A 13,425-nucleotide genomic window follows, 5' to 3' on the forward strand; every position below is an offset into this window, starting at 1 on the left:
TTAGGTCTCTTAGGTCCCTGTTTCTTCATGTTTGCACCTGTATCGTCATCTTAATGAACACTTCAGAATTAATTTCTCATTTCAGACAACTTTATTTTCTGAAACTTTGCTCCAAACATATTTTTCACTTATTGCACTTAAGTGAGAAACGAAAGGCATTTTTAAGCTTTCACTTTTCTAGGCTCCAGAACAGTTGTTCCTGTTATAAGTTGTCATACTGTAACACTCAATGCAGCATATAAACACATAAAGATAATATCATCTGCAGGTCTTTATTTTATCCCAATGTATAAACCGTTCTTGGAAAGATGGGAGTGGAAACGACAACCTACTTCTTCTGGGAACCCCACGGTCAAATCAGCTGCTCTCTTCTCCCTCTCCAAAACGCAGAATGCTGTTATCACAGTCCTGTTAGTGCAATATTAACATTGCATTATTGAGTCAGAAAGCGTGGTAGACTAGTTTCTGCCCAAACACACGTGTGAATCTGACAGATAACACTGTCTTGAATGTTCAGGCCTAGCTTGCAACCAAGCTGTTATGATGCCAACCCTAGGACTGACTGTATTTACCAGGAAGATGGAAGCCCCTTGGAGACACGTAGAGATTCAGCCACGTTAAACTCTCTTCCAGCTGGAGGAACACCACTGTTATTAAATGCATTTCATATTTATATAATGGCAATAGCCAGCTGTTCCAGTTAGCACAACAGCAAGTTACTTAATGTGCAGTTGGGACTACTTTATTATCTTAGCAAGTCCTCCTCCTTTTTACAAAATAAAAACTCCTCGCTGGTCAGCCTCCTCATTCCTCTCACTCCAACAAGCAGTGGGAGGAAATTGCTTGCTCTGCCTACCTGTTTTTTCCCATGCATCTGCTTCTTTTCACAATTTCCTGCATCCTGAAATAGCACGGAGACATCCCACCTTCTCTTTGATGAGTGATGGTAAAACTAGAGGAGGACTTCAGACAGGGTAAAGCAAAATCCCTACCAACCAGGTATATCAGCCACACCGTGCCACCAGTACTATGGGGCTTCCATGCTCTCCATGCCCATGTTCAAGTGAAAGGACAGCTAGTCACCACCATGCAGAAGGCAGAAACTCGCAGGAGGGATTGTAGGAGGAATTAATGGCAAAGGCAGATCACAAGAACAAATTTCTGCACATACCGCTTGCTACTGCTGCAGCTTCCATTTGCTAGCTCCTTCTTCATACGCCTGTAGGGAAAAATAACTCCTTCGCGAACTTGTGCCCCAGAAAAAAGGGACTAATGGTTATGAGAGCAATCAATATTGAGAAGTAGATGCAGGGAAGAATACTCTTTGATGGCTGGATGGCCATTAGTATATAAATTATGTGTACTGGTGAAAAAAGCATGCTCAGAGGTAAACAGCTAAAGATGAGGATTTAGTCATGCCACTCATTCAGAACAGAGCAAACCATTTAGAGAATTACAAAACAAATCCAAAAAGAAACCCAGAGAGTAGTGGCGAGATAGCCAGCACTCACTGCAGAGAGCAACAGGCACGTTTGCACAGTAATAGAGCAGTTCATCCTGAATATAGTCTGCATTATCCTGTATCTTACAGGACACAGCCAAGCCACACAAACTGTCTAGTACCTCCACTTCCCGCTGAGCTTTAAACTTAGGGCTCCCTGTGGTTCAAGCCCCATTTTGTGACACCCACCCCAAAGACTGGGAACAGCCCCAGGCACCAGGACATGCTGGGGACTGACCAGCTGGAAAGCAGCTTAGCAGAAGAGGACTTGGGGGTCCTGGTGGACATCAAGCTAAGTGTGAGCCAGCGATGTGCCCTAGCTGCAAAGGTGGCAAATGGTAGCCTGGGCTGCATTAGGCAAAGTATTGCCAGCAGCTCAGAGGATGTGGTCCTTCCCCTCTGCTCAGCACTGGTGAGACCAGAGTGGCGTTACTGTGCCCAGTTCTGGGCTCCCCAGTACAAGAGAGACATGGACATACCGGAGAGAGTACGGCAAAGGGCTGCCAAGATGATGAAGGGACTGGAGCAGCTCTCCTATGGGGAAAGGCTGAGAGAGCTGGGACTGTTCATCCTAGAGAAGGTTCAGGGAAGACCTTATCAATAAGTACCTGAAGGGAGGGTGCAAAGCAGATGGAGCCAAGCTCTTTCCAGAGGTGTCCCATGCCAGGCCCAGAGGCAATGAGCACAAACTGAAACACAGGAGGTTCCCTCTGAACATCAGGAAACACTTTTGCTGTGAGGGTGACCGAGCACTAGCTCAGGTTGCCCAGAGAGGTGGTAGATTCTCCATCCTTGGGGATATTCAAAAGCTGTCTGGACCTGGTCCCGGACAATTGGCTTTAGATGGCCCTGCTTGAGCAGGGAGTTGGACCAGATACCTCCAGAGGTCCCTCCAGCCTCCGCCATTCTGTGATTCTCTGTCCACCAGCCCTTCAGTTCCTTGTAATTAGCTATTATAACCAGAAAAGAGCTAAATTCCAGTCCATCCAATAACAGTGCCATAACTAGATATAAATAATAGTCAAGAAATTATCATACACATTAATTCTACTGTTACAGAGAGTGAAAATGTCACAGACTTAAGAATAGGGACGTATGTAAAAGCGAAGAGTCACAAGACCGTACCAAGGCTGTACACACAAATGACCAATTATGGCTACGGAAAAATGTTGTAACAACCTAATGAGGGTTGTTTGCTCTGTAGCTCAGAGCAAAGATGGAGCTGTCCTTAACATGCATGCAAACCTAAAGCAAAACCGATTGTTTGCACTGATGCGATACCTGTACGCGGAATTGGTCGCTGGCACGCTGTACTATATCATGTTACTATCACTAAGCGGAATTGTGTTCGATCTCAGGTTGTGATGGCTCCAGTTACCCATCTTTGAGGGCTGGCCATCAAATCTGGGCATAATACAGCAGCAGTGGGAGAAGTGCCAATGTTCAGGCAGCAGTTCAACAACTTCTGCAGGAGACAGCTCACCCGTCAGACCACGCAGGCTTAGAAGATGCAAATATATGTCAAAACATGGAACGTTTGCATCATCGTTTAGCTTGTGAGTGGCATGAGCTGAGAATCAGCCTATGTAACTGTGGTGGTACAGCCCTGCAGGGCATTCTGAGATCTCAGGATAAGCATGTTTTGGGAAAAAATTCTCATTTTCCTGTTATCTTAGTCACAAGTGCAGTGACTTGCGTGTCAGGCCCACACCTGGGCCATCTGCTGCCTAAATTCGATACCAGAATGACTCAGCACCAGAATGTGGCCAGGATGAGAAACACTGACCAAACCCAATCATCTCGAGATCCTATAAATAGCGATCCAAAAGCGAGACCTTTGGAGCTCTCCGGGACCGCAGCGGACTGTGTGACCCGCTGTCTCCCCCTGGGCTGGGACGCCTCGCTGGGTAGGTTTTGCAAGGATTGAAGGATTGTCCATTGATGATTTTGCAAGGACTCAAAGGCCTGAGTTTATGAGGTTCACTGTCTGTCTGTTGATGAATGCTGGCATATAATGGTGAGTAATTCATCAAACTCCAAAAAAGGGAAATTTTAATCACAGGTTAACCTCTGTGTGCGTGTGCGCGCGCACACAATTTGATTTAAACTGTTTAGGTGCCTGTCTGCATGTACGTGTGCGATTGGATTTAGAGCTGTTTGTTGGTCTGTCTGTGTACGTGTGCAATTTGATTTAAACCCCATCTGTGCTTATAACCCTGCTGTAAGTTTCGGGTGACCCTTGCCATTCTCAAGTCTTTAAATAAGTTGCTATTTTGATCGTAACAAATTTCATTGAACCAATCTGTTAAACTGGCTGATGCTTAAGAATTATACAACCGAATTTTGTGATCTATCTCAAAATGACTAATAAATCCTAAATCGCTGCTAGACCAAAACAGTGTGAAAAAAACTTATTCCAAAATAGCAATGTACCGTTCCCTGGAGAAGGACAAAAGGGATGCTTTCCACTTGAAATCTAGTAATTTTTTTTAAAAGTTGTTTGCTTTCCCAGCAAATTCTCTTACTTTGCTACACGCCTTCTCACCACAAGAATTAAACAACGCCTCTGTTGATCTTTACAAAAGAAGTGGCCTTCTAGAGTGCAAAACACAAGGACTCGTTGCTCAAGCTGCTTCTAGAAGAGAAAGGAAGGAGAAATATGATAGATTAGACAAGAAAGTATTCAAGGCTACCAAAAAACAAATATTAAAAATGATTTTTCGAAGTATTATCAGACAGACAAAATACTGAGCTTCTTTTTGCACTTACTGGAAAAAAAATAAAAGAATATTTTACACAGGCAGACCATACGGCAATCAAACGGGTTTAAAAGTGCCAACCATCAAAATAGAGACATTGACAATATAGTAGAGCAAAAATGCTGCAGCCAAGATGGTTTAAGCATAAGGAATCTAGCAGCTTGTCTTAACACAAGACACCTTCTCTGCTACAAACCTTCCCCCAGCTGCCTATTGAGTCAGTGCTTTGATACCACTTCTTCGTCTAAAATGAGCCTGACATGTGGTGGTGCACCAGTGGAAAAAGTCACCGTGCAGGAATTAGTCGTTTAAGTGTCTGCTTTTGTTATTTGGATGGGAAATAAAAAGAAGGGCAAGAGAGTTGGAATTCAAGGACTGTTTTCTTCTTCCTAGCACATCAGCAAATCACCACTTACAGTACTTGCTGGATCGAGAATGGACACAAAAGGTTCAAAGTACAATTAGCCTGTGAGATGGGAGGAAAATACTGCTTCCCAGTTGTCCAGGTTCACAAATACCAACTCAAATGCTTTCTGTTCAACTTGGCCACACGCTTCAAGCCAACAGTTCCTCCTAAGAGCACTTAAAATTTAGGGAGTATCACATGTAACCATTTCCCCTCCTGAAACAGGTATCAGAAGTTAACTAGAGCTAAGAACTATGGCGGGGGGAGCAGCTGTTCCTGTGTTTCACCACCCTCATGGTAAAAAATTTCTTTCTTATATCTAGTCTGCATCTACCCTCTTTCAGTTTAAAACCATCACCCCTTGTCCTATCAAACAGCTCCCTAAAGCAAATAACCACTCGGCCAAAACTAACCGACGACACGTAGCACCCATCTCCAATGCCAAAGCAAGGGGAGTCTGCCAGCAACTTCTTGACTCTCCGGATGGGAACCACAGATGCATCTTGTACAAAAATGACTAGTTACATCCAGCTGTAAACAGTGCGCTGATAAATAACCACACTCTCCACGTTTTCGACATTTTTATTAATCAAAGAGAGAATGACTTCCGTATTTCAAGTGATCAGAGAGATCCCAGGATGCTTTCAGAGCTAAGCTTAGCTTAACCAAAAGCTACATTGCAGAATACAGCGTGGATTTGGAGCAACACCCTGGTTATGACTGGGTGAACCGGTGTCACTGGCACCCTGCATAGCACAAGCAAGGGTCCCCGGAAAGAGAATATGCCATTAGCAATGGACCACGGCTCTTGCAGGGACATGCCAAGAGCTCCAGGAGAGAAAAAGGAGAATTTGACATTGTATTGAACTGAGAGGGTCCCTAAGCACCAGAGAAGTATCAAAGGTCTGTCTCCACCACTGAGGCAGAGCAACAGTATTTCAGCCTCAGACCTCTTACACGTACAAACTGAGCGGTTTTTGTTCATGCTATATGAATACACGTATATTTTGTACTGGCATTTATAGAGTTGCATAAAAGCCAAATATAAAGTTCTGCGAGGTTTTGTTTAATACTCTTACGTGGAAGCTTGAAGGGTTAAGTTTACATGTCACTGTACCCACCAAAAACAACAGCTAACTATGTTGGAAAATTAACTAGATGTGCCATTCCAATTCCTTAGCATTTTATAAACAATTTCCAGTACACCAGTAAATACTCAGTGTGAAGCACATGCTCAGTTAAAATCCTAGACATGAAAAAAGTATAAGAAAAAAAGGAAGCTAGCGCATGTTGTCCGCATGCTCACAGACATATAAAAAGAGAGAAAAGTGTTTCTCACTTACAGCATTATTTTGGTTTTGGTTTAAGAAATGCAAATGTTTCCTCCTAAAATAATGGTACTTACAGGGTTGTATTATCCATTTGTATAAAGAAAAAAAAAAATGTTACAGTGACAGGAACAGAGCCTATATCACTTGAAATTATTTCCATACTCACAAAGACTGCAGCGAGTTTATAGTTAGGATCCAACAACTCTTGTGCTGAAGGCAAATGCACTGCTTGGTGTACGACAAGGTAGCACCCAAAAAAAACCTAACCAAACCCCAGAAATCCCAACTAACTTTTAGGGCGGTAAGAAATGATAGTTTTCCAGCATAAAACCTATAGCATTCCTTTCTTTTCACATCACCCACTGAAGTTTGCCCAGGTTCTCCAGAAGATAACGCTACGTCATAACAAGTTGTTTTCCCCATGAATATGGCAGGCCAAAATACCCGAATTCCCTCTAACTGGTAACAGTATAGATCTCCTTCCCACAAACAGAGACAGCGACTTAACAGATGGAACCTTAGGAAGCAGAATTTAAAATTAAGAGGTAAGGTTTCAGCCCACAGTTAGGAACTGAAAACGCAAGAAGTACAATTCAGAAAAGAGTTAATGAGTTTGTGAAGTTTCAGCTTGAAAGCACGGCATACAAATCAGGATTATTACAGAAGCATCCATAACATGGTCATTACAGAGGCAATACTGAAGGCCGCTTTGTTAACCCGAGTAATTGCGCTCTCATTGCACAAGTCGCGTTGGCAGCAAAAGAATTCAAAATTATCCAACTGGAAGAATTCAGCAATTTCATTCATAGTGCAGTGGGATGCCTTCCAGCAGGAGGAGGTTCTCAATTTACCTAAGAAAAAAGAAATTAAACAAATTAAGTGAATAATGAAAGGAATACCATTTTTGGTGCGGAGAGAGAATCACTGCCTAGACTGCCACATACTTGCTTTTTTAGCTTCAAGTGTTTAGAAGTTTCCAAATTTGCCTTCACTAGGAGTTTAGCAGTGCAAATAGTGATAGCAAGCCATGGTCTTGCCTCCGCAGCACACTCTTGTGGTTCTTAGCCAAAGGTTAAGGAAGATCTCTAACTCCAGCTAACCAATGCTTCCAGTTCAGTCCAAATGACCCACTGGGAGATACAGGGTGGAGCTCGATACCTGCTTTGAGACCCCTGACGGAGACAGTGCATCGCCGTCTCGCCCAGCTTGCAATGCCCTTGCGCTGTCCTACAGCATGGGCATTCTCCCTCCACAAAGCTCAGAGCGAGTCCAGTAACTCAAGCTAGTTTTTGCGCTGAAGACAAGTCCCATCGTATCTGACCAGCTTCGTTTCCAGAAGTACCACGCAGAAGACCCACCCCCTGCGTGAGCAGGCACCCCCAGAGCAGGGGCACAGGGCCGCGTCCAGGCGGGGGGTGAATGTCTCCAGGGAAGGGACCCCACAGCCTCTCTGGGCAGCCTGTGCCCCTGCTCTGGCACCCGCACAGCAAAGGGGTTTGTCCTCATGTTCAGGTGGAGCTTCCCATGTTCCAGCTTGTGCCCGTGGCCCCTTGGCCTGGCGTTGGGCACCACTGAGAAGAGCCCGGCCCCATCTTCCTGACACCCGCCCTTCAGGTATTTATAAGCATTGACGAGATCCCCCCTCAGCCTTCTCTTCTCCAGGCTGAACAAGCCCAGGTCTCTCAGCCTTTCCTCATAAGGGAGATGCTCCAGTCCCCTGACCACCTTTGTAGCTCTATTATTTCAGTTGACTCGGTACTTCTGGTTTTCCAATGAAACTCTTGTCACTCATAGTAGAAGAGTTACTTAAATATTATTTAACAACTAGAACACTGACTCTGTGCCCTGAATATCCTTGACCATCTTTCTGAGATGCAGGTGACTTCACCCTCAGGATAAGATAATTTATTTTAATAGTGTCAATTCATAAATGACTGAGTCTTCATTTACAGGTTTATTTTGCAGGTCACACATGCTTTATCTGTTTTTAAAGTGTAACAAGTTCAGGGTAAGGGTTTTGTGTCTCAAAGTCATTGCTGTCTCCTATTTTTTTCCAACTCCCTTAGGTAGTAGGTCTTTTGCTGTTTCTGTTTTCTGGTTTTTTTTTAAATCTGGACATACAGATATCTGTGTATATGCTTGTACAAGTACAAATCACCTATCTAAATGATCATTACCTGTATCAGCCCCTTGGAAGTCAAAATATATCCATTTACTATAAGCATGACCTTCAAAAGTATTCGCAACCTTCTTTTGAGCGAGGCTAAGAAATGCATGCTGAGGCCAGATCAGAAGTGTACAGGCAATGAAAACTGATATAACCGTGTTTATTTTAGGTCTGTAGGACAGTATACGTACCAAATTTCATCTGCAAGCACGTGTCTTCATTTGCCAAGCAAGTACTGTTGGTCTTGCACAAGGAAGGGCTGTTCTCACAGTGGTAACACCTTAAGGTATAACCTACGAAGACAGAGGTTTATCTTTACTGAATAATAAAGTACTGAGACAGGAGCAGCATTAATAGGGGGGAAAAAAAATAATCACTATCTGCATCTAACTGACCTGAAACGTATGTCTGGTTATTAGACTCAAGCTCAAATTTACAAGCTTTTTTTAGTGTACAAATTGAGACTGGCAATTTTGAAAGGAATATTTCAAAGCATGGATGTACGACATTTTAAAAAAAACGCTTATGCCCCTGTACAAACACCTGTAAAAACACCTTTATGTCCCTGCAGAATAATGGATTAAACGTTTGCTTCTTTGCCCTACTCTTAAAGATTGCCTCTTCCAAAGGACTGATGAGAAGAGACACTTCTAGCAGAATTCTATTCTATCCCATTTTTATTTAATCTCATTTCTCTCTTGCACTACGCACCTAGTTGCTAATTTACACAACTGAAATCCACTCTTCTAGCGGCAGAACAGAACAGTCTGTTGTATCACTAGGCAGCATCATGTTCTGCCCCCAATTCTCTCTTCCGACCAAAGACAGCAACAGAAACTAAGCCTTACTTCGGTGGTTACTGTCATTCCCCAAAGTGGTATTTAATAACGCAGGTGTTTTTGTTATTGTTCTTTCTCTGATATTTGTTCCATGATTTCCCCAGCCCCTGTCATAAAACTGCATCAGGGAAGTACCTCCCTTTTACTCACCACAACTACAAAAAGCAACCAGAACAAGGGAGGCGGTTAACAGGAAGCAGTTCATCTTGACCATGCTTCTTCCCTACTTTGAAGACAAACAGATGTTACAAGCTTATTCTATTTAAAAGCTACAGGGAACTAGCAAAATACATGGTGAGGAATTGAGGTTTCAAGACTTGGCCAGGAAAGGCAGTGAAAGAGAAAAGTAATTTTGCACTTTCTGAGAGAGGATCTTTATTCCCAGAACAGAGATTTGAGCTGTAGATGGGTTTCCTTTCTCCCCTCTGATTACACGATTCAACAGGTCTCCCAGTTCCTTGCAGCTACAAATGCACCTAACAAAGAGAGGGGCCACTTAGGTCTGGAATGTGCTTTCTTTGACAGCAATTCCTCAATAACCCGTGAGCCAGACTCTGCGCCTTTCTTCTCTCTCACCGGGTTGCAAGAGATCCATCTGCAATAAGGGGCCTTTGCCCATCCTCTCCCCAAATTTCTCCCTCTCACCAACACATGCCACAACCCACCAAGTGACTGCAGCGATGGCTCGAGCCCTCCACGATTACGGTAATCTGTGACATGGGAAGGGCAGGATCATTTTAAAGTAGGCAACTCCAAAGCAGGATTTATGAGATTCTGCACACGGAGTCTGAACCACAAACAATAATATCTACTAATAAAAAATCTCTGCTATTGCAGACAGCAGGCTACTCAGACTAGGTATCAAGCAGACACGAGGGGAGAGAGGGACCGTACTTGTGCGAGGAGAGTGCGATTTCATGTTTGTCTTCAAAGCCCGAGTGGGATTTGAAGTCCCAAAGAATTCAAGGCATCCAGACAACAAGTTTCACTTATGATAAGACTGCAATGCCAGCCATGTTACTGCTTTTTCACCCTGTTAATAATGCTTGAAGCTATTTCTATGTGCAGCTAAGAGTCTAGCATGGTAGACCATAATCACAATTGAATGGAGTTTTTTCCTCCCAGAAGACTGTGGATTTGAAAAACCGGGTTCAGATTTCAATATTGGTTTACTATTTCTCAACCTTAAGTCTAGTTATTTTTTCCACTGACAAAAAAACCCCACCCAACAAAAAAAACCCACTTTTTTTTCCTGTCTGCATGACCTATTGTTGAACAGGAAAAACTAAGAAAAAAAACAACCCATAATGTGGAAGATGAGATGATTTTCTGGGGTAAATAACTTGGTGAGAAGCCTTCCAAGGCCAGAGGCTCATCCCACAGCAATGTGAATCTGTTAGTCTGGTGGTTAAAGCCAGAGCCATTCTGGACAGCAAAAGGAACCTCCCTGGGAACCTCTCCATCTTCCAGGAGCCCTCAGTCACCCACCAGCGTCCGCAGAGTAGAACAGTTTTGCCTTTTAGCAAAACCAAGGCATGACCAGAATATGTAAGTCCTAAGCTTTATATAAGGCTTTATGTAAACCTTATATAAATATAAGGCAGATTCATAAAAACCGTCAGAGACAGCATAATAGCTTTGACAGTAGTCATTCAACCAATCTATTTTTGTGAAAATGAGCAGTTTTTTCCCTGTACTCCTAAACTACAAAGAGATGAGCCAACACGAAAATTTTAGATTTAAAAAAAAAAGATAAATTACAGACAGCAATTCACAATGTGGCTTAAAAGCAACAAAGCCAAAAAACATTTCCTAAACTGTATTTTCAAAACCGCTATTTTAGCTGAAGCATCCGACCCATCTGGGTACTGAGAAATAACAGGGAACAAACTGCGAATAGCAAGAAAGGCTTATTGCCTCGGTTGTGGAACAGGATTCCTCTGCAGTCCCACCTGGGAGAGCACACGTACAGGACTAGGCTGCTGCTGTCACCGTAACCTCAGAGCAGAAAAGCAGCAAGAAGAGGGTAACGAGGACTACGAGCCCCATCCCTGCGGGGACCAGGGCATTTCAGCAGCCGCTCGGGGTTGCGCCACTTGGCCCGCCGAGCTGTCTCATAGTCCGCAACTCACTGAAAGAAGCAGCCTGGCTCCCTCCCACCTATTTTTTAAGCTCACTGCAGCACTGCCCGGGCTCTTAGCTGCGTCCAGCCGTCGTTCCGGGGGGTTCTTCCCCCCGCAGGACCCGCTCCCGGCGTCCCGCAGCCCGCCCCGCTCAGCGCACTGCGGTGCCGCCGCCCCCCCCCCCCCCCCCCGGCATGACTCAGGGCCGGGCAACCTAAAAAACCCCACACAGGTCCGCGCCCCCCACCCCCCGTTAATACGCATAAATACAGATTTTCACCCAAAACCTTCCCAGCTCCCCGCAATTCCTAGGAAAAGCCCTTCCCTCCCCAGCCGCACCGCCGAGGACCCGCCTTTTTGCCCCCTCGCCCGCCATCCCGCCCGTGCCCCTCAGCAGGGTCCCGACGGGGCGAGGGGATGCCCCCCGCCGCTCCCCCCCTCGCCCGGCCGGCCCTCACCTGCCGCGGCCCGCCGCCACCGCCCAGCCGCGCACCGTAAGCTGCCGGCGGGGACGGGGGAAGCGGCGCCGCCTCATCACTGCGCCGCCCCGGGGGCGGAGCGCCAGCCCCGGCTCGGCCCGCGGCCCGGCTCGGCTCACGGCCCGGCCTAGGGCTGGGCTCGGCCGAGCGCCCCCCCCGGGAGGTGAGGCCGGGGCAGGAGCCCTCCTGCAGGGACGGTGACCGAGCCTTACCCGCGCAGCGCTTCAACGGGCCACAAAAACTTTTACGAAGGCACCCCTCCTACATACAGCCGCGCACACCACGTACCTACCTGTGTCATGCTGCGTAGTACCAGCTCTAAGCATTTGTCACAGGGCTTGATGGCTGACAAGGGAGGTTCTTCCCACCCTTCATTAAACATAGCTCGCCTAAGTTTAATTCCTACCCAAGCTGCATTTTGCACCCACTGCACTGCCTTCTGCACAGAGCGTAACCATTTTCCAAGACCAAAAGGACTTTATTATATTGCCGTTGGGTGTGTTAGGTTTTTAACCGTATAGATGTTCAACAAGGCTTATTTTACCTTGACAGGAGAAGTCCTAACCAAGCATCGATCTCAAACAGCATCTGAGGCAGGAGAAGCTGACAGAACGTCAGGCGGGTGCTGAGGGACAGTGGCCAAAGGGGAGGACATTATATATGTACGGTACATCTTGGAACCTGCGTGTGGGTAACGCCAACCGTTTGGCAGTTGGGAGCGCTCTAGGGGCAGTTACCTACCCAACACCTGCTTGACTGAATTCCCTCCCGCTGTCTCAGCGCAGATTTCTACACTCCAGCAGTGCTGGCAGACACAAACGAGCCTGGGTTTTCTCCAACAAACTTGGCCACTTCTCATCAAACCAATCTGGCAGAAGCTTCGGAGTTTTGGGTGGGGTGAGGAGAACCACAGGCATAAGACCTACTTCAAATGCATGTAATAAAGAGTTACAAACACTTGGAGTAACACTGCGTCTGGTAACCTCAGGCAATATGCCATGTGCTAAAATAGCCGCTGGAAGCAGTGGAATAACCTTTATCCTGTAACAAACACACATTTGGTACAACAACAGCGACATGTCATTCCCCCTACCCGGCTACCTTCTCCCTTCGCAGACGTGTAGCTCACAGGAGACCCCTGACCAGCATTCGTGCTGGGACCAGAGGCCTCCAACCCTCACATCACAGCGCTCAGAAGTTGACAGAATAGCATTGCTCTGCACCTTGGCTTCTTCTACAGTAAACAATAATTATAGTTCCTCCTTAACAACCCAGGGAGAACCATTCCCTGAGAACAGCAAAATTGCCAAGAGTTCAAGCGTTTCTGTAGAGCCTTATGACCTTCAGCTGCTACCACTTAACTAGAACACGCAGATCCTGGTAAAGCACCAAGCAAGCCTCCAGCCACTACAGTTATCTGCCCTTAAGAACGCACAACAGCCTTACAGCACTGGAATAAGTTCTAGTTCCACTAAATCCTTTTTTCACCAATCCGTTTAACAGATGATGAAATTTCTGTGAAGAAAAAGCATTATGCCACAAACACCGCATCTTCCCCTCCCAGGTAATGCTGAGGAATCCTCAAAAGGGAAGTGATTTTAAACCACTCCAGCGATTCATGCCGCTCTTCAGACTTCTGTGAGGGACAACAGACATTTTTTTTGCTTCTCTAGACGTTTCACCTGAGCGACCGCGGAAGGATCACACTCAGTATTTGTTTTTCTACCCTGTACTACTGTGGACGATCCAAATGCTGCGTGGCACTAGAGAAAGATGAGCACATGGAGAATCTAATACTATGACTTGTAAAAAACCCAGGC

General features: G+C 45.6%; 1 protein-coding gene across 2 annotated transcripts; it reads right to left on the reverse strand.

Moving 5' to 3' along the window:
• Window positions 1–5,232: 5,232 nt before the first annotated feature.
• On the reverse strand, window positions 5,233–12,279 carry CD59 (CD59 molecule (CD59 blood group)). Of its 2 annotated transcripts, none has more exons than XM_064452917.1 (4): window positions 11,585–12,279; window positions 9,154–9,226; window positions 8,356–8,457; window positions 5,233–6,848 (listed from the first exon to the last, which is right to left on the reverse strand). In XM_064452917.1, the coding sequence occupies exons 2-4, from the start codon at window positions 9,215–9,217 to the stop codon at window positions 6,655–6,657; spliced, it is 360 nt and encodes a 119-aa protein (XP_064308987.1). In that variant the 5' UTR covers window positions 9,218–9,226; window positions 11,585–12,279; the 3' UTR covers window positions 5,233–6,654. The 2 variants fall into 2 exon arrangements, with proteins under 2 accessions (XP_064308987.1, XP_064308986.1); XM_064452916.1 differs by having other exon boundaries at window positions 9,154–9,229; window positions 11,585–12,276.
• Between the last annotated feature and the right edge of the window lie 1,146 nt (window positions 12,280–13,425).

This window comes from Phalacrocorax carbo, chromosome 5 (assembly GCF_963921805.1).
Source record: "Phalacrocorax carbo chromosome 5, bPhaCar2.1, whole genome shotgun sequence".
Classification (NCBI taxonomy): domain Eukaryota; kingdom Metazoa; phylum Chordata; class Aves; order Suliformes; family Phalacrocoracidae; genus Phalacrocorax; species Phalacrocorax carbo.

Coding starts and splice junctions, on each gene's coding strand:
- CD59 (XM_064452917.1), bottom strand. CDS start 9,217: ATGGTCAAGATGAACTGCTTCCTGTTAACCGCCTCCCTTGTTCTGGTT. Junction 8,458..9,153: donor GGTTGCTTTTTGTAGTTGTG/GTGAGTAAAAGG, acceptor CTGTCTTCGTAG/GTTATACCTTAAGGTGTTAC. Junction 6,849..8,355: donor GTGCTTGCAGATGAAATTTG/GTACGTATACTG, acceptor CTTTTTTCTTAG/GTAAATTGAGAACCTCCTCC.